This window comes from Onthophagus taurus, chromosome 8 (genome assembly GCF_036711975.1).
Source record: "Onthophagus taurus isolate NC chromosome 8, IU_Otau_3.0, whole genome shotgun sequence".
Lineage (NCBI taxonomy): Eukaryota > Metazoa > Arthropoda > Insecta > Coleoptera > Scarabaeidae > Onthophagus > Onthophagus taurus.
The window spans coordinates 799290-821295 of record NC_091973.1 but is presented as its reverse complement, the minus strand read 5'-3'; the positions used below and the strand labels follow the sequence as shown (position 1 = coordinate 821295).

At 33.5% G+C, this 22006-nt stretch overlaps 1 protein-coding gene across 3 annotated transcripts; it reads left to right on the top strand.

Annotated features, from left to right (window-relative positions):
- The first annotated feature begins 1067 nt into the window (after positions 1 to 1067).
- LOC111414228 (insulin-like receptor) lies at positions 1068 to 21827 on the top strand. Of its 3 annotated transcripts, none has more exons than XM_023045509.2 (11): positions 1068 to 1641; positions 8487 to 8782; positions 15503 to 16206; positions 16274 to 16562; positions 16621 to 17158; positions 17212 to 17390; positions 17444 to 17890; positions 19235 to 19417; positions 19477 to 19829; positions 19947 to 20200; positions 20257 to 21827. In XM_023045509.2, exons 2-11 carry the CDS (start codon positions 8620 to 8622, stop codon positions 21245 to 21247), a joined length of 4101 nt encoding a protein of 1366 aa, XP_022901277.1. In that variant the 5' UTR covers positions 1068 to 1641; positions 8487 to 8619; the 3' UTR covers positions 21248 to 21827. The 3 variants fall into 3 exon arrangements, with proteins under 3 accessions (XP_022901277.1, XP_022901274.1, XP_022901275.1); XM_023045506.2 differs by having other exon boundaries at positions 19232 to 19417; XM_023045507.2 differs by lacking the exon at positions 1068 to 1641 and adding an exon at positions 7556 to 7704 and having other exon boundaries at positions 19232 to 19417.
- Positions 21828 to 22006: the final 179 nt, after the last annotated feature.

Below are 22006 nucleotides of genomic sequence, written 5' to 3'. Positions count from 1 at the left end.
CTTAACTAAAAACCATAAATGCTGTAAATAATATAATTAGTAATCTATTATTTTTTTATTACCGGGTTTGATTCCTTTAATTCTCTAATTTGCCCCAAATTCAAAGATTTCAGCGTAAAATCTTCGGTTGTTTCTTTGATCAATCTACATCATAGTTCTTTGATTATCCAGGAATCTTTCCAGATGAATCGCCCTTTCCTTATTCCAAAACAATTTAGTCTCTTGATGCTCTGAGAAAGATCTTGTTAGCTTGTCTCGTGGACTGATTGTAACTGTTAGAAGTGTGTTATTACCTGAAGGTAATCGCGCTTGCCAAGTTGTTCTTATGCCCAAAAGGGGAAGTGTTAATCGTATCAGATTCTCAATTTTTGGGTCGCAGTTTATCTCCCCAAAGGATCTGAATGGCTTTTCACCGAGCAAGGCATTAATGTTCGTTAAGAGCATTGGACTGCATGATGAAATTTGATAATCGGGATACAATAGATCTTTGAGGTCGCCGTACAAAGTTGGTACAAATTTATGTAATGTAACACATTTGATGCTTAATTTTTTTTTTAAATATGGCAGATAATAAAATACTAAGCGTGGAGCAAGATTTTGTCAATAATCAAGATATCTGTGACAGCTAAAATCAAGCACACTTTTAATTATATATAATAATTTTAGTTTAAATACCCATTAATTTATTGATCCGGAGTGAGAGATATAGTAACAAATTTATATACATTTATGTTAAAAAAATTGATTTTAGAGCAATTGTTTTCTTTATTGGTGGCGCCATCTAAACGTAGTATTGTGGATTATAAACGGATGTTAGATACTTTGATGCGAATCTTTTTCTCTGTTTAATCGTTTAAATAAATAGACGTTAAAAATGAAATAAAATGTAAATAAATAAAAAATGTGAAATAAATAATTTTAATTAAAAATGAGATTTGAAATTTTTTCTAGAAACACATTTTTTTAATATTTAATTAGTATATCTATTTGATAGTAGATGGAGGGTTGGAACGAAAGTGGGTAGGCTATAGAATAATATAGTGGCAATCACGTGATCGCCTCGAAGGAGAAGTTTGGCACGCCGCACTCCTCGAACACGTTTGCGCAGTTGCTATAGTGTTTGTTTTTTGCGGAGCGGGTACGTATGTAACGTCGCCGTTTGGTCCGAAACTTTCTGATGTGCTAATACAGAGGATACGCATTATATATCGCGCGCCCGTTGACAGTTAATATTTCGACGTTCGCGGATGTCGTCGGAAAGCGCGTTTTTAATGAAAGAAAAAGTCGCGTCTGCGAACACGACGACGAAGCGTTAAAGGTGCGTAAAAGAGACGCGGACGCTCCGTGTGCGAAAGACAGCCAACCAGCCGTGTATGTGTATGTGTGTGTCTCTACTCCTCAACGGTCCCCCTTGAGACAACGACAACAACGAGGTCTTAACTTTTTGTTTAATACGGGGCCTTCTTCCTTTTTTTTTCGTTTCGGGAAAAGACAAACATTTCTATCTTAGAATAGATGTATTAATTGTGATTTATTCTTTTAACGAAAGGGATCGGTTTATTTGCCTTATTTACTACTATGTTGTGTAAAGGTGCAAGTAGCGTGTTTAAACAATCTTGGATACTAATTCGAGATACGTAGGTAAGATCTTTTTATTTTGATTTTTTTATTGTATTTTTGTATTATAAATACATATTAATATATATTGATTTGTGACGTATTTTTGTTTTTATTTATTTTGTTTTTTTTCTTTTTTTTTTTGATTGATTGATTGAAAATGTGCGCATCAATAGGCACAGGTTCATTCATAACTCGTAATCAATTTTATCAAGTTTTTAAAAGGAATTTTCGACGATGTGGCGCCTAAGGAACGAGAGAGTCAAAACCCTGAAGTATAGAAAATCGTAAACAGCCTTATGGCTGTCTCTTTGCTGTTGTTGGTCGTCGTCGTCAGGGTCTCGGGCGGCAAGAATTATTTCAAATATCGATTCTTTGCTCCGTCACAACACTGTGTATGTGCCCCACCATTCGGAGCCGCGTAGTACGGTACAAGGCGTGGCTACGACACGTGCGGTACATTTAGCTCTTTTTTGGTGGACCATAATTTCCCCCCTTTCAAACAGCCCCATTCTATTTTTCTTAATAATTCTCTTAGTTTCATTTTCCACCTTTATTTTAGTGGGGACACTCAAAGAGCAAATTATAGAGTGTGAACTCGAAACCCGTAAAACCGTATAGCCATAAAACGTCGCCACCAAAACAAACCAATTCATTCATCGTGGGGCCCCCCGGTTGTTGTTTTCGAATTTCGACGCGCCAAATCTTCCGCCACGAAACCCAACCAACCCGGTTATTAATGTGTTTACGGTTTTTCGATTTTCGTACGCCTTTATTTTGCTCTCTTTATTTCACCTTCGTTTTTGCCACACGTGTACGCCTGGCTATTTCTAAATAAACTACGATTCAATTCTCTCGTGGGAGGTGAATCCTCTCAACTCATCGCCGCCTCCTTCCACTTTAATTTCAATCTACTACTTAAACTGTTTTTAACGAGATTATTTTCAACCGTGAGACCTTTACCATTGATTTTTAACCTTAATTATCAAATTTTTGTAATAATAAATTTATATAACATTTTTCGTGTTTATTTCGGACAGGAATGTGTAATTTACTTAGTATTTACATCTTTTTTCTTTCTCATTTAGTCTAATTTTGTTTCAGCGCCAAATAAAACCACAAATATGTAACTTGTTTAGGATGTTTTTCCTGAAACATTTTCGGTCGGGCGTGGTCTGTGTATAATTTCTTCATATACATTTTACATCATTTTTAGTTTTTTAATATCTCAGAACACCAAAAGCAAATTACACACACTTTTGGTTAAATGATCTATACCATGATCTTACTTATTTGGATTCCTAATTTAACATTGTTGGATTAGCTTTTTACACCCTATTCTTCCCATAAAGCTTAATCTAGTCTCCTTGATAGTTTTTGTGCTCTTTTTGTTAGTGTTATTATAAGGCACAATGTTAGCTCAGGTTGTACACAGCCTAGAGTTGCCTCGGCACATATTTGATACTCCCTCTATCCCAAAATAAGTGTCTGATCTCCCGATTTCGCGAAACTTACCAACGTCGCGAAATATACGTTACAAATTAGTGTTCCATCAAGTGACTTCAATGTGAAGAAGTTGCAGATATTGCAATCTAACCCAAGAAATGCGCTAAAATGTGTACCATTATTTGTTAGAAGTAAGTATAAATGATAATAAATATATAATATAAATATATATAAAATGATAAATGCAGCCGCTGGATATTCTATGTCGGAGAAGGCTATTAGTCGAATTTTGCATCGAGAGAGGCACGGAAATCTGGAAAAGTTGGAAGCATTTGGCAATGCTTGATTATGATTTGACAAGCTTCATTCATGCTGATGAGAAATGGTTTTATTTAAAGAAAACATCGAACAAGTTCGCTCACGAAGAGATAGAACCTTATCTAACATGCAAAAATAAGAGATTCATCACAAAGTTTATGTTTTGGCTGCTTTACTCGTCTATGGTGGGACAATTGCCGTAATCAGTGGTTTGATTAGGGAAATATCATGTCATTATTATGTAAGAAATGTTGTTAGTAGAAAATATATTTTCATTCAAAATTTGTTTTTATTTTAACTTAATTTAGGACTTAAATTTGCATCACATCATTCAATCAATTTTTGGCTTCATGATACTGTATAGGATTCAAGTATATCCTGCTTATAATCATTATGCCTTAGATGTACATAACATCTTACTATTGCGAAGCATCAAATATTGATGTATTTTAGTAACTTGTATTCATAAGTTTTCAAACAAAATATTAATATTAGAAAAATCCCAACAAAATAAAATTGTTTGCGAATACCTAATGGAAAACAGCATACAACACATTGAATAAATTTTTGAATTCTTAACTAGTTGCGTGGGGTCAAATAGGCGCGAGATTATCAAGTACGCTTTGCAACCCTATATTTCAACCCACTCTCTCCATGCCACGCTCAATGCGTGCGCTTAATATGCTCGCGTCTATTTGACACCACGCTTGTAGTTAAGTGTTAAAGAAAAAAAATTCTTTAGGTAATATCTTATCGCTAGCTACGAATGGTGCTCTAAGAATGCGTAGGCTGATGGGGGTTTTCTTACATGTATTTGTCAGAACTTCTATTTTATTATATTATTATGTATATTTTAATAATTGTAATGATATTATTGTTAAAGACTTCATGATTTAATATTGCATTGAATTACTATTTTTCTAAAATGCACTAGACATTGTATTCAAATACGTCTTTTCGTCGTTAAATGCGTTTTTTCAAATATAAAAGTCATTATTTGACGTTTACCGTTTAATTTGTTTTGTTCGTTATAGATAGAAATAGTTTTAATTTGTTTGAAATGAAAAAAGAAAATTTCTTACTTTTGATGTCTTGATACCACAATATTTTGGGGAGCGGAATATTTATTTATCTTGATTTAACTTTTGTTAAATTACTTCTTAAATTGGTTGGCGTTGAAAAATTTATTCATAATTAACTTAACACACCGGTTGTATTCGTTCCACATCGACAACTAGATTGCTTACAATTAACGAATAACATTGTTCGATTAAAGTTATTTTACGATTGGGTTATAAATATCAGCGATCAAAAGTGTTTTGAAATTATTGGCAGTAATACTAACGTAGAGCCATAACTCTACCACTTGATTTTATCACCTCGTTTGAAAAGCTAAACGGATTAAAATCATTTAATCAAATTTATTATTTTTTTAAAATGTAACAAGAAAATTTTAAATGGATCCTGAAAATTTTATGACTTGGCAAAATAAAGACAACGACGACGTCTTGAAAAACAGAACGTCATCGGCGTAGACGTAGAGAATACGGTCCTGATTGAAGGCACGGAACGATAGCGTAAACAATTTTAATACGTGTGATGTCGGTAGTGGGAGAGCCAAGCACCAGTGAAATTCCACAATGTTGCAAGAGGCATTATTTTCGCGGGTGTTATTATTGTTGGCCGACGTTCGCTCCACAAAAATACGAACAGTTAATGGCGATTATCGGCGCCCGTGGCACTTCACTGCTCTTCCAACTTTTGCGGCCGGTTCATTTTTGACGAAATTCGTTCGGATTATTTTTTTGAGAGCCCGTAATATCAAATCGACGCGTCGCTAGCACACGATGCCAGGTAGACCCCAGAGTGAGGTGGATTCTCAAAAATGGACTTTAGAAGCAGACTTTACCATCTGCTCTTTTCTCGGTGTCAATGAACTTCGTTAACATACACGTGGATTTTTTTTAAATACGGGGTGATCTTTTTTGTAAAACAAAAACGTTTTTGTATTATCACCGTTTTTATAATTGCCTTGTATATTTAAAGATACGAGAGTAGTTATTTAGTAAAAAAGTATATTTTTGACATATTTATTTGTTATTTAGTTTGCTTATCTTAATGTACTACAAGGTATTTGAGTTCATTGGATTACCCGAACCGGCAATTATATAATATAACTAAACGGGATTCCTTTCGAGTCGTAAATCTGATATGTTCCCTAGTTTATTATCGTCCTACTTATCGTTTTTATTTGGTTTATACAAGTACTATCTTTATCAAAACATTAATATAAATAAACAAAAATTTGTTTTTTAACTTCTTCGATAATGACTCATTTTGTTTTTATGCTTCCAAGATTCTTGTTGAAGTCATTTTTATTCATCAAAAAGATCAAAATAATCAAAAAGTATACAGTGGACAAATTAATTAAATTCCTGATTTTGTTGTGACACGAATTTTATTAATGATTTTGTTGAATTACCTTGAAAATGATTTATGGCTAAAGCCTGAGTCGGTTTATTTACCATTATTGCTTAGGTAGTCTGGAACGAAATAAATTCTTTACCTTTATTGTTAAAACTTATCGAAGTTGACTTTCAAGGCGACTTGATGTCAAGTACCATTTGGATAGATGACAATAAATATGTTATAAAGTTAATTAATTAATTAAGTTTGTATGCTGCAAATAAATGTTTCCTCTATGTTAGGCGTTATTCCAAATGTATGCCGAGATATTTGGCATCCTCTCCTTACGGAAGTTGTCGAATGTTAATACCCACAGCATAAATGTTATGTTGTGGGTGAACTTTGTTTCATTGGCAATGATGCGCCATGCTTTTAAGCAGTGCCTCACTTTATTTAGATTGTCTTGTGGATTTATTGAAGCCTTTCTTGGATGCCAAAACTGGAGAGGCGTCAACATATCTATTTTCGGCCACATGTTCTCTGGAGATTAAATCGATCACAGAATTGTATCACAGAACCATGTCATTATTGCATTGATGCTGTACTATTCAGTGGGAATTGGAAATCTGAAAATGGAGATTTGTCCATTTTGGTGTTCAATTAAACGAAAAATCGTATTGTAACCAACTTTTCCCACATGCCCTGAACACCCTCACGCATTCTAGTGTTGTAATATGATATGAAAATGAAAAGAATTTCTCTCGCTTAGTAGTCATCTCAATGTGAGTCTGCGCATAACCTTCTTCTGAAAAAGAAACATTAGTGCGTATGCGCAAAAGAAATCGTAGTTAATTAATGTAATATAATATAATCAGCTTATTACGTCTCTGCTGTTTGGACAGAATTTGATCTAAAGGTCAAATTGTATATTTAAATCCACAATATTCTTATTGTACCGTTAAACGTTATTTACCTAAGCGGCAATAAATTATCATAAAAATGTTACCGAAAGGAGTGTATGGATAAATGGCTGGCTGGAAAGATAATGCCAACGCTAAATGTTAAGCAAACGGTCGGGTCCCAACTTTTGGCTATGCATACTGCGCAGTTTTTTTTTTACTTGCCTCAGCGAGAGAAAGTTGTTTAAATTACAATCTTACGATAGCGCAAACTCTAAATAACAATTGCGCCCATTACGGGTCGGTCGAAACCGTTTGAAACCGCTAGTAGTCACGGTCTCGGAATTTTTGTTGTGCAACGATTATTGGGGTTTCGCTAATTCTCATGTAGTAAAAACCGATCGGGAGCGAACTCTCTTTTCTTTTCATTTATTTTTTTTTAACGTTGTATCCGGGTGCGTTTTAAATAGTGAAACGTGTGACTTTTTAAGCGTACGCCGCTCACTTCTTGGTCGAACCGCTCTGACCTTGATTTTTGAACAGCTCAAATTTATTGAAGCGACGTACTCCGCCGGATTGTCGTAGGTTATTATCAGTTGTTAGCCCAAAATAATTTCAGGTGAATTTTAAGCAAATAAACGCAAAAAAAATAAAAAATCAACTTTTTTTTTAATTCAACGAGCCAATTCCGTGCTCTCTCACACTGGCCAATTTACATTTAGAGTGGCTTCTATTGGCTTCTATTGACCTTTGCGTAAAAATGAAATTAATTAAATTGTTTTTCGTTCGACATTAAGGGCGTCGTTAAATTGAGGACGCTGTCGGCGTTCGTCCAGTTTGCCGAGACACTCGCCTCTCATCGGTTTCGGTTGTTTACTTTTAGTGTAGTCTCTCGAAAACAAGTGTTTATCACCGTTAATGTTGTAACCGTTTTTTTCGCATGTGAACGGATTAACAGAAAGTACTAAATATAATATATATCACAAAAAAATATATTTAGACGATTATCTATAAACGTGTAAGAAATTATTTATATTGTGATTGTCTCCTTTGATTCTTTTAAAATCATTTTGCTCGACCTTCGCCTGTCGATGCATATTTTTATTATGAAAGTAACGCGTTGTCTCAGTCGACGTAATATGCGAAGGTGTTACTCCGGAAAACTCATTTATCTTGTTTTATTTTCTCCTATTTCATTTATTAATCCTACAATAATAATGAAACAGTTTGCTTCTCGATAAATTTGGATGTTAATATTCTAAGAAATTTTGAAGGTTTTAATTTTTATGATTCTAATTGAACATTGTAAAGGAATTTAAAGAAGTAAATTATTTGTTTAGAAAGCAGGTAATTTTTATTGTTGAAAGTCCATGACAAATACAATGACAATAAAAAACTTTCAAAAACTTTTTCAAAGGTTTTCCTAGAATATAAACTATTTGAGAAGCATTTCAGTAAATTGTTTAGAAAATTACAGAGAAATATAAAGAAATTTAAAATGAAAGTAGAAAGATAAAAAAAGAAGCTTTATTGAAACATTAAATTTTATGACTTTAAACCTGACATTAAACCATTAAATACAATTTCGTTAATAACATTTAACATTAAAATCCTCGCAATACTTTAGTGAACAATAATTAACTGTTATCATATATATATATATATTCGTCGTGTAACGATTTGTAGTTTTTATCGGCGTACGTAAACCAATCCTCACATTTTGTTTCGTCTTTCGATTATCGTCATAACGTTGTCGTAAAAACAAATACTAAAAAACCCCACTTCTAATGTTTCTTACAGATAATGCGGGAACAGCAGGGATACGCGAAGAGGTTGCGCAGGAAAGCCTTAGTAAAGGACGGCCCCGTGGGGAGGATAAGATGCACGCTCTGAGCGCAAAGCGGGGCCTCTGCTTTGCCGGATAAGACACCCCATGGCATCGAAGTCGTATTGCGGAGTTGCTGACACGGGCCGGCTCTGTACTTGGTTGCTGGTTACGTGGGTGGTTTTTGGATTTTACTGCAACTTGCCGGTTACCCACGCTGGTTATATTACCGAATACAACGGATTTACTCCATACAATAAAACATCAGGCAGTAAGTAAACTTTTTTTATTGTTACTAAATTAATTATAATTGGTCTTGTTTCACATTGTTTCAAATTCAAGTATTCTTCATTCAATGAAGGTTTGCAAGATTATTAAAAAAAAATACTATATTTCAATCTATAAATGTTGCTCACTATAGAAAATGCCGAGATGAAACCGATCGAGCTTCACCACCATTTCTTACTCATCTTTATCAAAAAGACATAACATAAAATGCGTAATTTCAAAATTCTCAGACCATTTGTTAACAATATGAACAACTGCCTTTGAAGATGACTTCATATCTGAAATATGCACAACAATATGAAGGATAGGTTGTTCTATGAATGAATTTTTTTTTTAATTGCTGATATTATTTTTACATTTAGATTCGTACTTGATACTGATGAGTGAGGTGTCTTAGTTCTGTTGTTGGTGTTTTTTTGATTCAACCCCCAAAGCGTCTTTAGGAGTCTTTTGAAGATTACACGAGATATGATGAGTTTTACTTAGATGAGTTAATTACTTAACCTACAACTTTAGAAGTCCATTGAGAAGAGAAATTAGTTGGTGGTTATTGTTGTCTATTAAATTTTTGCATAAGCCCATCAGGTTGTTTGTTCATTTTATGTTAATTAATTTGTTGATTGGTAATAGTGTAATTAAAGTTGGGGGCGTCTATTTCCAACTTTTCAACATCTAGTTCCTCTTTGGTTCCCACAAAATCAGGTTACTATCTTTGACTTTTCTATATACAGATTTAATTTAATTTATTTAAGATTTCCTAACATAAAAATAAATAAAAAAGTAATTAAAAAAAATTTATTAACGTAGTCGGTAGTGATGAAATGTTGAAACTAGTAAATTTGGCTTATTAATAATCAATTGGAATTAAAAGGAACTCTCTATTTTTTATTTTTATTTGAAAATAGGAAACGTTCTGATAAATTAACGCGTATACAATGTAGAGGATGATGTATAGGAAGCCGATACAGTCTTATCGGTTGATTTGACAATATGAGCAAATTAAAAAATTTAATTAACAATTTATAACAATGTGGAGAATAGATTATTTGTGTTTTGTTCAATTTTGTAGGGATTTTGAAAATTTTGTTATTGAAAATGGATGGTCATTTGAATCATTGAGCATGAAACGTCTCGCCCACACGTCCGTTTGTTCTAGTTGTTATCTTTTTATAGAAGTAGTGAACCTCGCAATTAGTATGGGGCTTCATAAAGAGCTTGATAAACCTGTTTGCCAACCACGGCGACCGTCTTTTATACTCTAATCCGATCTGACGCGCCGAGAAAACTACGTGTTGTTTATTTGACATTTTATGTGCGCTAGTTTGTGAGGTCGCCTCTAGAATTAGTAAACAATTTTCTATACTATTTTTATACTATTTTTCAATACAGTGTCATTAAGGAAGCAGGTATGTTATTTTCAATTTTCCGTAAATTAGACAAAATAATATCTTAGGTTCGTAGAGGTTTCATTTTATCGATTATAAATAAAGAAATGCATAAGAAAGGTGTTAACTAATTCAGAAATTATGTGAAAGAAGTTTAAACGAGGTTTCAAGGCTAAGAATGAGTTGGATTTATAAGGAATCGGAAAGTATAGAACCACATGTTTCTATCATGAAATGAGTAATAAATTTGTGATGGAAAAACAGTAAAAATAACATTGTATGTCGTAGTTTTTCAATCAGTGAGAACATAATTCGTTGAATACTTCTTAATGGTATTTATAAAGTTTCTAAGTCCAACTAAGATGTGCAAATGTTCTTTACAGGCACGATTTTTTTTAAATAAAATAAAGAATTGCACTTTTTTTTTTAATGGATAATTGTTATATTTTTGTTCTACCGGTTTCGACTCAACATAGAGTCATCTTCAGGAACACGTCAAAATTTGAACTAAAGCCCTGGTATTATTATTAAGCATTTACTCATCGCATCCGCCCATAATTGCGCATTTATTAAATTTTTGATTTCCTTAATGTTTTTTTTTTTAATCACGAACAAATGCTTAATAATAATACCAGGGCTTTAGTTCAAATTTTGACGTGTTCCTGAAGATGACTCTATGTTGAGTCGAAACCGGTAGAACAAAAATATAACAATTATCCATTAAAAAAAAAAGTGCAATTCTTTATTTTATTTTAATACGAATAATGGAAACAAATAATAATTACACCAAAACGATTTTTTTAATATTTAATGCGTTTTTTGTCATCTTCACGTAACATTTAACGTAAAAAAGTAGTTTGAAAGTGTTTTTCACGTCCAACTAAGAAAAGTTTCTAAATCAAACTCCAATCTAGAAAAAGTAATACTTTATCGATTATGGCAAAAGAAAATAACCGACGAAATCGTTTATTTATATTGCATTTAAAAATAGTAAAAAGATAACAAAACAAGAAATACAATATGATAGTACAAAAGCATTTTGGCTTAGAAATGTATTTTCATGTTTTAATTCAAAGTTTCATTCACTCAACTTTTCAGTGCAACGTCACTGGTTTGAAAGTGCTTATTATTCATGTTTTGATAGAATCATAAAAATTCAATTTTAAATGAAACGATGTGATTTTTAGGATTTGCTATTTTAATTCGTTATCGATGGAGAGGTATTTTTTAATTGTCTGCGGGCGAATTGTTTGTTTGGCTTAAAAATAGCTTGGAACAATAGATGTATTGACACGACGGTAGACGCTAAATAGAAAAGAGAGACCCATTTCTATTTCGGCTCGTTCATCTCAATGAGTACCGTGTATAAATAGCAAATGTTTCTCGGCCCTCAGCGTCGTTGTGGTTGTCGTCGACGCCGCTGCGAGTCCGTTGCGAGAGTCCACTCTCCGTCACAGCTCGTCCGCTTGTTTACTCTAACGGAAATCGAGGTTTGAATGGTATTCCGTGAATCATCGCCGCAATTGTCACCCGAGACCAATGAGTGTGATGTCATTCAAAAATTGAACAATTCCTCCACACAAATGTCTAAAAAAATTTAACCCAAGTAAATTGTTATTAGGTATATTTAGATGTTACACGTTGACGTAGAATGCCAATGCCGTTTTTGGTTCCTATTACGTCGTTCGAAACGTCAAACGGCCCGAAACGAAAACCGTTGCGTTTTTATGGGCAGAGGAAGCGTTATGGAAAGGTTGACGTCGTTGTGTTGACCTAAACCGAAATGTTCGGCCACAATTAAGAAGGGGGATAAAGAAGAGCGGTTAATTGAGGTGTTTTTTTTTTTCGAAAGTAATTAAGCTTGGGCCTTATCTGCCACTTACATCCATTTCCCCTCGTAACAACGGTGAAATAATGAATGCATGCCAACGATATTATTAATTTTAATGAGCGATACGGTTTCAAGGTGTAATTGCAGTTACTGTCTGTGATCAACATCACATCCCCTTTTTATATATTAGTCCAAAAAATACATATTCTTACTATTTTTTATATATACTTTCACATTTCATACATTGTTAATATATTGTCAATGCCAAAATACATCAAAACGTATTCGTCTAAGTAGGCGAAATGTTCAAAATAATACTGTAACTAAGGGATTTTGCGGAGGATACGTCATATATTCATTTTGGCGTTGGATTAATAAAAAGCTGTTGTAACTCGAACTTCTATGTTTCAAATTATTCTCGGAGTTGAATAATTTCTGATCACCCAATTTCTGCTTCGCTAATTGGATGCAATTGCAAAGGCAAAATTCTCCCTAACTCGCTATACTCACTGCATTATTGGGGAAACCACAACTTTAATGCTGTACTATACGAATATCGTATTAATAAAATACGTGGGCAGACTGTTAGTCATCACTTCGTTGCTATGAATGATTGCATCCCGAGTCTTTTTCTAGAACAATGTTCTATGTTTCCATATTTATATCTTCATTAATATTGTAAAATATGATGGTGCCAAACATGAATAGCGAGTGTGTCATGCAATTTGTACTAAGAAATTCTCGTTACCTGTGATTGGCATACATTTCACAATAATTTCAATTGTCTCAGCTCATCTTTGGCACACTCTGCACAATTTTCCTAAATTTTATATATAATTATAATTTTAATAATATATTATTACATTTATTTGTTGTATACAAAAAGTATTTCCGTATTACTAAAGTATGCCAATGTCGTGGAAAAAGATTAAGAGAGAGAGAGAGAGGGGATTAAGATAAAAGGAGATAAAAATGAAGACAGCGAAAGAAACAGGAGCAGCGAATGCCGATTTAATACACCCATGCTTGAGTTCGAATAATATTCCTTGGTGCGACGGCCTTGCCGTAGTTGTTTTTTTCCTTTAATCGATCGCGATTTGTCAAAAATAGAGCACGCGGCCTCGCGTTTGCCCGTGTCCTGTTTTACAGTCGTAAGACCGACAGGTGTAACAACCCTCATTCGCTCCTACACCGACGACGATTCTGACTACCAAGTTTTTCCGTCTCGTCGAGTGTGAGAGCGTTCGGTTTCAAGTCTCGCACCTCTCGCACCGACAATGTTACAACTTGCCAAGTTCACTTCTAGAAATAGGTTGACAATGGTCACACATTTGTCCCTGTTACCACTCGGAGCTCCGACTCGCCGCTTTGCAGTTATGGCGTCGATAAAATTAAAGCCAAATCATGGGGATTTTACTATGTTGCAAACAGTTATTGCGCTACTTGATAAATTTCGAAAGTTATGGACAATAAAGATGTTATTTATGCCTCCGCTTCCACTTATCTTTGGATGTATTGTGTATGCGTCGGCGATAGCCCCTCTTAAACCAGATGCTTTCGAACCCATAGCCAAAAGAATGTTAAAACTTTTGGTTTACGTTCACTAAATTATTGACACAACTTTCCAACTCGATGCAACTACACACATTTTTTAAATATTTTGATATCTAATATATGTATTTTTACATGGTATTTATATTAATTATTTCTGTTATTTGTATTATATTACATAAAAATATGTCGTTTCGAAAAAAAAAAATGTGCCTGCTATACACCGAATTTTTTTGTTTATTTTGTTTATTTTCTTTATTTTCTTTATTTCATCGTCTTTATGATGCTTTGTATAATTTAATCTATCTGCGATCTTTGTATATATAACCTTGATATCTGTTAATTATGCACTCTTTATTTAGTCTTATAGCTAAGCAAACAATTTTGACGTTTAGAGCTTTCAACTTATCCATTGCTGAAACGAATACTTCTTTAAAACTAACAATAAATATTTATATTTTTATTGTAAATATTCCATCTTCTCTCAATAAATCCATTTTAATTCTAATAATCTCTTTTAATTCTTGTTCAAATCAATTTAATTCTTTTTTTATGATTATCCACTTGAATAATGAATTAAGTAGGATTACCGATAAAATCTCTTTTGCTGAACTATATTTGAACGGGAATTCAGCTGTCACTTCCGTCCACATTGTCTGCGTACTTGATGTTTCGAAATGTCATCGACATATAATCTTATCTGTTATACTGATATTCTTGAAATGCTTTTATGAATATTTAACATATTTTTTGCGTTGAGAATAAAAATGTTTCAGTTTACAAAAGGGTTGTTATTGTTTGGGAGCTTGATTCTTTTTTTTAACGACTTATCAATTTACTTTCCACCGACCAGTAATCTAATATTTTCTGCTGACGCAAAATGTTTTTTAAATCTAGAACAATGGAGGATTTGTAGTAACGGGTTACAGAAGGAAATATAAGCATCCTTATATTTTTCTTTCTTTCTACAATCATTCAAGCATAAACAAAACGAATAACAACAAATATAAACGTAAATATTTTAATAAAGAAAAGTAAGTTTTATATCATAATTTATTTTTACTATTTAAAATATAAACAGATCTTGCTTTATGTGAAACAGCACACCTTTTTTATTTGCCCCAATTTCGGTTTGTTTTGATGTTAGTCAGTGACCGTAAATTTGAATGAGAAACAGCAATGAAAAGCTCGACCTAATGGCGATGATGTAACGGAATTTCGAACGCCTGTATAACAGCTGATCGTTGCAACAGCAAAAACTTCAACAAACCGTGTTTGTTTTAGTAACACCAGCCCGGTGTTTATCGAAAAGCATCTTTTTGAAGAATAACCGAATTTTCAAACCACCCGTGTTCGACCAAAAAGCTGACCGTACACTTTTTAACAACCTAATAAATCAAACACGCGCTTGTAAATGTTTATTATTGGCGTATTTCCCGAACTGTGTGTTAGTTTTCTTTACAATTTCACTTTTATCTGGTAGTGAAACCGTTTTTCTTAATCTTAAAAGAAACTTTTTAATTTCGTTTTCTTATAACTTTTCCTCAGTTTTTTCAATTACAAATTTTATGTTTGGAAGATTTCATCGTAACATTTTTCATTATTTTTTTTAATCGTAATTATTATTAGAGCCAGTTTTTATAACATTAATGGTAACTTAGGCAGTGTTTAGCACGTGGTAAATCGCTGAGTGGAAATTCAACTGTTTTCATAACAACTGTGTTCGCAAATAAACTTGAAAATTTGTCCTTCTGGGAAAAGTTGGAGTAAACATGTCTCGAGAAATACGCCATACCTCAATATAGCATCATTATTTGTTAACAAATGTGTTATAAAGTAAGTAAGCCCGGAATCTTTTAGTTACCTGCGCGTTTAACGGAAGGTTGTTGAGCAAATATTGTTTAATCTAAATTAATTTTTTCTTTTTTGTTTATAGTATGCAAGAGTGTGGATATCCGAAACTCAGGGGAGATGTTCGAGAACTTACGAGGCTGCAGAGTCGTGGAGGGTTACATCCAAATCCTTCTTTTTGACCATGAAAACAAGTCTACGTTCGAAAACATCAGTTTTCCCGAATTACGGGAAATAACGGGTCACCTACTCTTGTACAGGGTGAATGGACTGACTAGTTTGGGCAAACTCTTCCCGAACTTGGCCGTAATAAGAGGTCAACAGCCGTTGCTGTTGGGCTACGCGCTGATCATTTTCGAAATGCCTAGTCTGCAAGAGATCGGACTCTATTCGTTAACGGACATTATGAACGGTGGTATTCGTATTGATAAAAATCCTCATTTGTGCTTCGCCAACACGATCGACTGGAATAGGATTATGCACAAGAAGAATAAAGATGCCGAACAGTTTATCAGGAGTAGTAAAAAAGAAAATGAGTGTCCTATGTGTCCGAGGGAGGAAAACGGAAAACCGTTGTGCGAGTATTGTTGGAATAGCAAACACTGCCAGAAAAGATGTAAGAGTAATTGTACGTCGTGCAACGACTTGGGGGAATGTTGTAATAGTACGTGTATCGGCGGGTGCTCGAACAATGACCCCCAACAATGCTCCGTCTGTAGGAACATTACCTTTTACACGGAATCTAATAAAACAGTGTGTCTAGACGATTGCCCACCGGGTTTGTTTAAAGTACGCCAATTTAAAATCATAAAATTTCATATCCCACTTATTTTAATATTAACATTTTTTTAAACAGTATTTAGATAGGAGATGCGTAACTAGAGAAGAATGTATTAACTCGCCAAAACACATAGAATACACCACCAGCAAACAAGAATACGAATTTAAAACCTTTAATAACACCACATGTGTCTATAAATGTCCACCTAAATACACCGACGATACGGACAAGAAAGCGTGTGTTTCTTGCGACGCTAGATGCCGGAAAGTTTGTCCAGGCATCAGTGTTAATAACATTGAAACAGCAGAATCACTAAAAGAATGCACTCATATTACTGGATCTCTAGAAATTGAAGTTAGTGGAAGTAAGTTAAGCAAGTTAAGCAAACTTGAAGTTATTTTTTAACACTTTTTATCTTATAGAAAATATCGTACCTGCATTAAACGCAAATTTAAATATGATTGAAGAAATTGGCGGTTATTTAAAAGTAGTCCGATCGTATCCATTAATATCACTAAATTTCCTCAAAAGTCTTAAAGTGATTCGCGGAAAGACCTTTGAAAATGGAAAGTATTCGTTTGTTGTCTTGGACAATCAGAATTTACAGGAACTCTGGGATTGGACTAATCGAACGTTGACGATTGAACAAGGAAAATTGTTCTTTCACTTTAATCCAAAATTGTGTTATAAAAATATTAAAGAACTTGGTGAGAAAGTTAACATTACTAAATTCGACGACTGGGATGTGGCAGAAAATTCCAATGGCGACAAAACTGCTTGTACAATAAAAAAATTAATTATAAACATTCGGTCAAAATCTAGTACGTCAGTTCAACTCTTTTGGGTACCATTTAATATTACAGACTCAAGAAAATTACTGTCTTATCAAATCTATCATATTGAAGCACCCGCACAAAATTTTTCTATATATGATAGTCGCGACGCTTGCGGTGGAGATGGGTAATTATTAAAAAAAATAAAAAACCTTCCAGACATAATCAATTTTGTTTTAGATGGGCAATACAAGATGTTCCAATTCCTTACGACCACCATAATGTATCAAAAATCGAGGCAACGTTAAAAGATTTAAAACCATACACGCAGTATGCGTTATACGTAAAAACTTACACAATAGCACAAGAACAAAGTGGAGCGCGGAGTGACATTTGGTATTTTAGGACGAACCCGGGCCGTAAGAAATAAAAAAAAAATTAATACTAAATAAATAATAATTTTTTATTTCAGAACCCTCATCACCGACCTTCTTAAATTTACGGGCCAATAGTAGTAGTACTATCGAAGCCACTTGGTTGCCGCCAAAAAATCCAAATGGAAATTTAACTCATTATAGAGTGATCGTAACTTTGAAAGAAACCCAAGAAATACGAGAATACGGTAATTCGTGCTCTTTAAAGTTTTCTCAGTCAACACCTAAAACGGTGGACCCTGCAAAACCAACGGATCCGCCTCCTTCAAAAAATGATACGTGTGAGTGTACTAGTGATATGCTTCGGGAATCGAATCTACTCGTTAATAAGGAGGCGGAAACGGAATCTCAAATTAATTTTGAAAATGAGTTACAAAATCGGGTTTATATAAAAAGAGTTACTCCGCCAACGCCTTCAGTTACTCTAAGCAGAAGAAAAAGACAAATGTTTCCATCGCATAGTACTAACGTTTCTGATTCACATGGTAAGTTAAAATAAATAATTAAGCGTGGTTTGTTGAAACAGTATTAATCTCACATCTCAAGTTGAAAGCACTAACTTGTATATGTAGACTTCTAAACGACTTTACTTTTGTGTTAATGCATATTGATGTATCTATGATAATTGAGAATATCAATAAGAGAAATATCAACTTGGGTTGGGTTGGATTGGTAAATTACAGTTTATATTAATAACACCGATTTCGATGGTAGCGCACGGGATTCCTAACATATTAGAAAAAAAATTTTAGAAGAAAATTGTAGCAAATTTTATCCTTAACAATTTTGCTCTTTCTCACTTTTGCTCTCAGATGCATAAATATCGAGAAAAGTGCGAAATTGTGAAATCGCGGTTTCACAACTTGTTGATGGTTGTTACAAGTTTTATTCAACACAATATTACTTAAGACTTGTTAATATTTTAATATCCAATCTTTTTTAACTGACATAAATTACCTCCAGATTGCGCTTAATGCTGCATAATTGCCTTAACTATGTTATATTATTTATTGATGACACAATTGTCAACACTAAAAATAGCAAGTATAGGAGGAACTGTAATATTCTAAAAACACTAAGGATAAATGCACTGTTCATGCATATGTATGAATATTTCACTGTGTAATACTTTCAATTATGAATGCAGTAGCAAAAATTCCACAAGTGGTTTTGCAATGTCTTTTCATGGTGGCTAATTTGCCGTTTATTGTCAGGCACGCGAGCATCAACTATCAACAAATTTATGTTTTGCTCAACTACATCACAGCGCAGCTTATGAGTTAGATCTGTTTTATCTTGTACCACTTATTTTAATAACAGCTATTCTAAGTTATTCTAAATATCAAAAAAAGTCACTCTGAAAACTCAATCTCACCAGTTTTCATTTTTTCCACCAAATTTACCGATTAATACGTGCTTTACAATTCTATCCCGTAAGATGCTCAAAAACACATTAACATATTTATAATTGATACTGCTGTGAAACCAGTTTAACAATTGCAACCAATTAACTGCAATTTCCCTACATCAATTTTATTGCTCTTGAATCGTTTTGACATTAGATGACATTAGCTTAGCGACTTGGAGAAGAAATAAATCGCTTTTTAAAGTTCTTGAATCCAACAAGTGATTTTAAAGTAAGATATATTAACATCTATCTAGGTTTGGTGAAGTTGAAATCGTGAAGTTGACTTTTTAGTTTTGTGAATCAAATCAATTATTTCAAATTTATCTCATTAAGAAAATAGGTGTTTTTAACATAAACTGTAATTTAGTTTAGACATTAATATTAACGCAAACATTATTATGTTTTTTTTTGTATTTAGTAGGTAATAAAACTTACGTTGCCACATATATTGTTACTGATACTAAGTTTTATGTAACAAATTTACAACATCATACGAACTATGAGATATCAGTACAAGCGTGTAGGAAAACGGAACCAGATAAAGGCGATTTTCAACCAAATTGCAGTGATAGTACTGTAAAAGAAATTCGAACGGACAGCAAACGTAATTATTTTTGGACCACTCTATTTATATATTTATTATATATTTTATTCTTTTTTTAGCCGATGCCGATAATATTGCCTCAAACATAACAGTAGTTTCAGTTACGGAAAATTCCATAACAATATCATGGAAACCGCCGGTAAATCCAAATGGTCGTATCCGACATTATTTTGTAGATATCTGGAAATCCGGAACTGCGCTTCCTGAACGCTGCATTGATAGCCAAGATTTTAAAAATAGCAGCTATAAGTATACTCTTGAACCACTAACTCCTGGGAATTATACAATACGAGTCCAAGCAATGTCTGATGCTGATACTGCTGGTTCTTATTCATTACCCGTTTCCGCTTATATCCACGAACCATCCGGTTCTTGGAATATATTCGGTGGAGTTACTGCATTTTGTTTTATCGTAAGAAATATTTTATTCACATCAAATCCTTTATTGAACGTTAATAGTATTAATGTATTTGGGAACTATTAACGCTAATATGCATATATAAATTTATATATAAAATTAATAATTTAGGTTATGGGTATTATCATATACCTACTAATTAAAAAACGTCAACGAGATGAAAGCCCTAGGATGAATCCGTCAATAAATCCAGAATACATGTATGTACCGGACGATTGGGAAATTCCACGAAAAAAAATTGAGTTACACAAAGAGTTGGGTCAAGGAAGTTTTGGCATGGTTTATGAAGGAATTGTACGTGATATTAAAGGAAAAGCAACAATTCGTTGCGCTATTAAAACCGTTAACGAACACGCAACAAACGCGTAAGTACAAAAAATAATCATATTTAATAAATTAAAATAAAAAAAAATTATTATAGAGAAAGATTAAATTTCTTAAAAGAAGCATCAGTAATGAAAGCGTTTGATACAGCGCACGTAATAAAATTGCTAGGAGTTGTATCTCAAGGTCAACCAACATTAGTTGTAATGGAACTAATGGCAAATGGCGATTTAAAATCGTATTTAAGGTTGCATAGACCAGATACGGATGGTTATACTCATGGTATTATTGGGCAACCGCCCTCCTTAAGAAGGATATTACAAATGGCCATAGAAATTGCTGATGGTATGGCTTATTTATCGGCGAAAAAATTTGTTCATCGTGATTTGGCGGCGAGAAATTGTATGGTGGCGGAAGATTTAACAGTTAAAATTGGTGATTTTGGTATGACTCGGGATATTTATGAAACGGATTATTATCGAAAAGGAACAAAGGGATTGTTACCAGTTAGATGGATGGCACCAGAAAGTCTTAAAGATGGAGTTTTTTCAAGTAGTAGTGATATTTGGAGTTATGGTGTGGTATTGTGGGAGATGGCTACTTTGGCATCACAACCTTACCAAGGATTATCAAATGATCAAGTCCTAAGGTATGTTATTGACAGCGGTATTATGGAAAGACCTGAAAATTGTCCGGATAAACTCTATCATTTGATGCGACAATGTTGGAAGTACAAATATGCGGAAAGACCAAGTTTCCTCGATTTAGTCTCGATGTTATTGGAAGATTCGAGTCCACAATTTAGTAGGGTGTCGTTTTATCATAGCGCAGCTGGTATGGAAGCTCGATCAACCAGAAACAATCAACTGATCATTCAAGACGACGTTATGATGCCGTTAAGACTGACCAAAGAACTAGAGGAAATTTATCCATTAAATAGTTGCGTTGATGATTCGGAAGTTGAAGATGACTTGGTTGGCAGCCCGCATATCGAATTCTCTAGTTATCCAAAAGTGCAAAAGGACACCAGTACAGGTACTGCAAACGGATATGTTGGAACGAACCCATCGAATGGTACCAGAGCATAAGAAAAAGAATAAAAAAACAATGGGAAATTCTCGAAATAGTAGTTCTACCAAAGATAGTGATAAAAGAATAAAAAAAATAAACTAAAAAAGTGTATCGATATGAAATAATGCAGAACCGATCGTATACTCTACTTACCATTCATTCGAATTGTATTCCATTTTATTTTTTTAAAACGGAATTAAAAAAATAGTTCATCTTGCCCAAGTACCGAACGACGTGCGAGTTTTAGCCATTGCCTTATGTAAAATTTATTAATTGATTGCGTGCCCTAAGCGCGCTGCACACCCCTCCCCCTCAGACCTATGGTCATCCTCTATACGTTTTGGGTTCCGTCGCCCGCAATCTCTACAACATAAGCCTAAGTTCCTGATATGACCATAATTTAAATCCGATATTTTATAAATATTAAAAAAAAATCAAGCATAGAAATGGTCGACAAAAAACGTACTGTTAATTAATTTTTATCATACCTACTACTGTTATTTATATGTTTAATTCGTTATATTTTGTACCATTGAGAAAATTGTACATTCTGAACAATTTACTTTTATATAAAATTATTGTAGGATATGATATAAATCTGTATTATTTTTTTTATTACCTGTTTTTTTCCCAATTCAAGTTCTTTACTCTTGCATATACACATACTACTTATTAATTATAGAAGACGAGTACTAAAAATCATTGTAACCAAATTAACAGGAATTAAAAGATTATTTTTGGAGTATTAAAATTAGCTTAATTTTGCTTTAAAATGC

Bases quoted from the DNA above. Each gene is read 5' to 3' on its own strand.
- LOC111414228 (XM_023045506.2), top strand. From the start codon at position 8,620: ATGGCATCGAAGTCGTATTGCGGAGTTGCTGACACGGGCCGGCTCTGT. The intron at 17,891-19,231 runs GTAAGTTAAAAT...TTTTGTATTTAG, and splicing joins TAACGTTTCTGATTCACATG to TAGGTAATAAAACTTACGTT. The intron at 19,418-19,476 runs GTAATTATTTTT...TTCTTTTTTTAG, and splicing joins AATTCGAACGGACAGCAAAC to CCGATGCCGATAATATTGCC.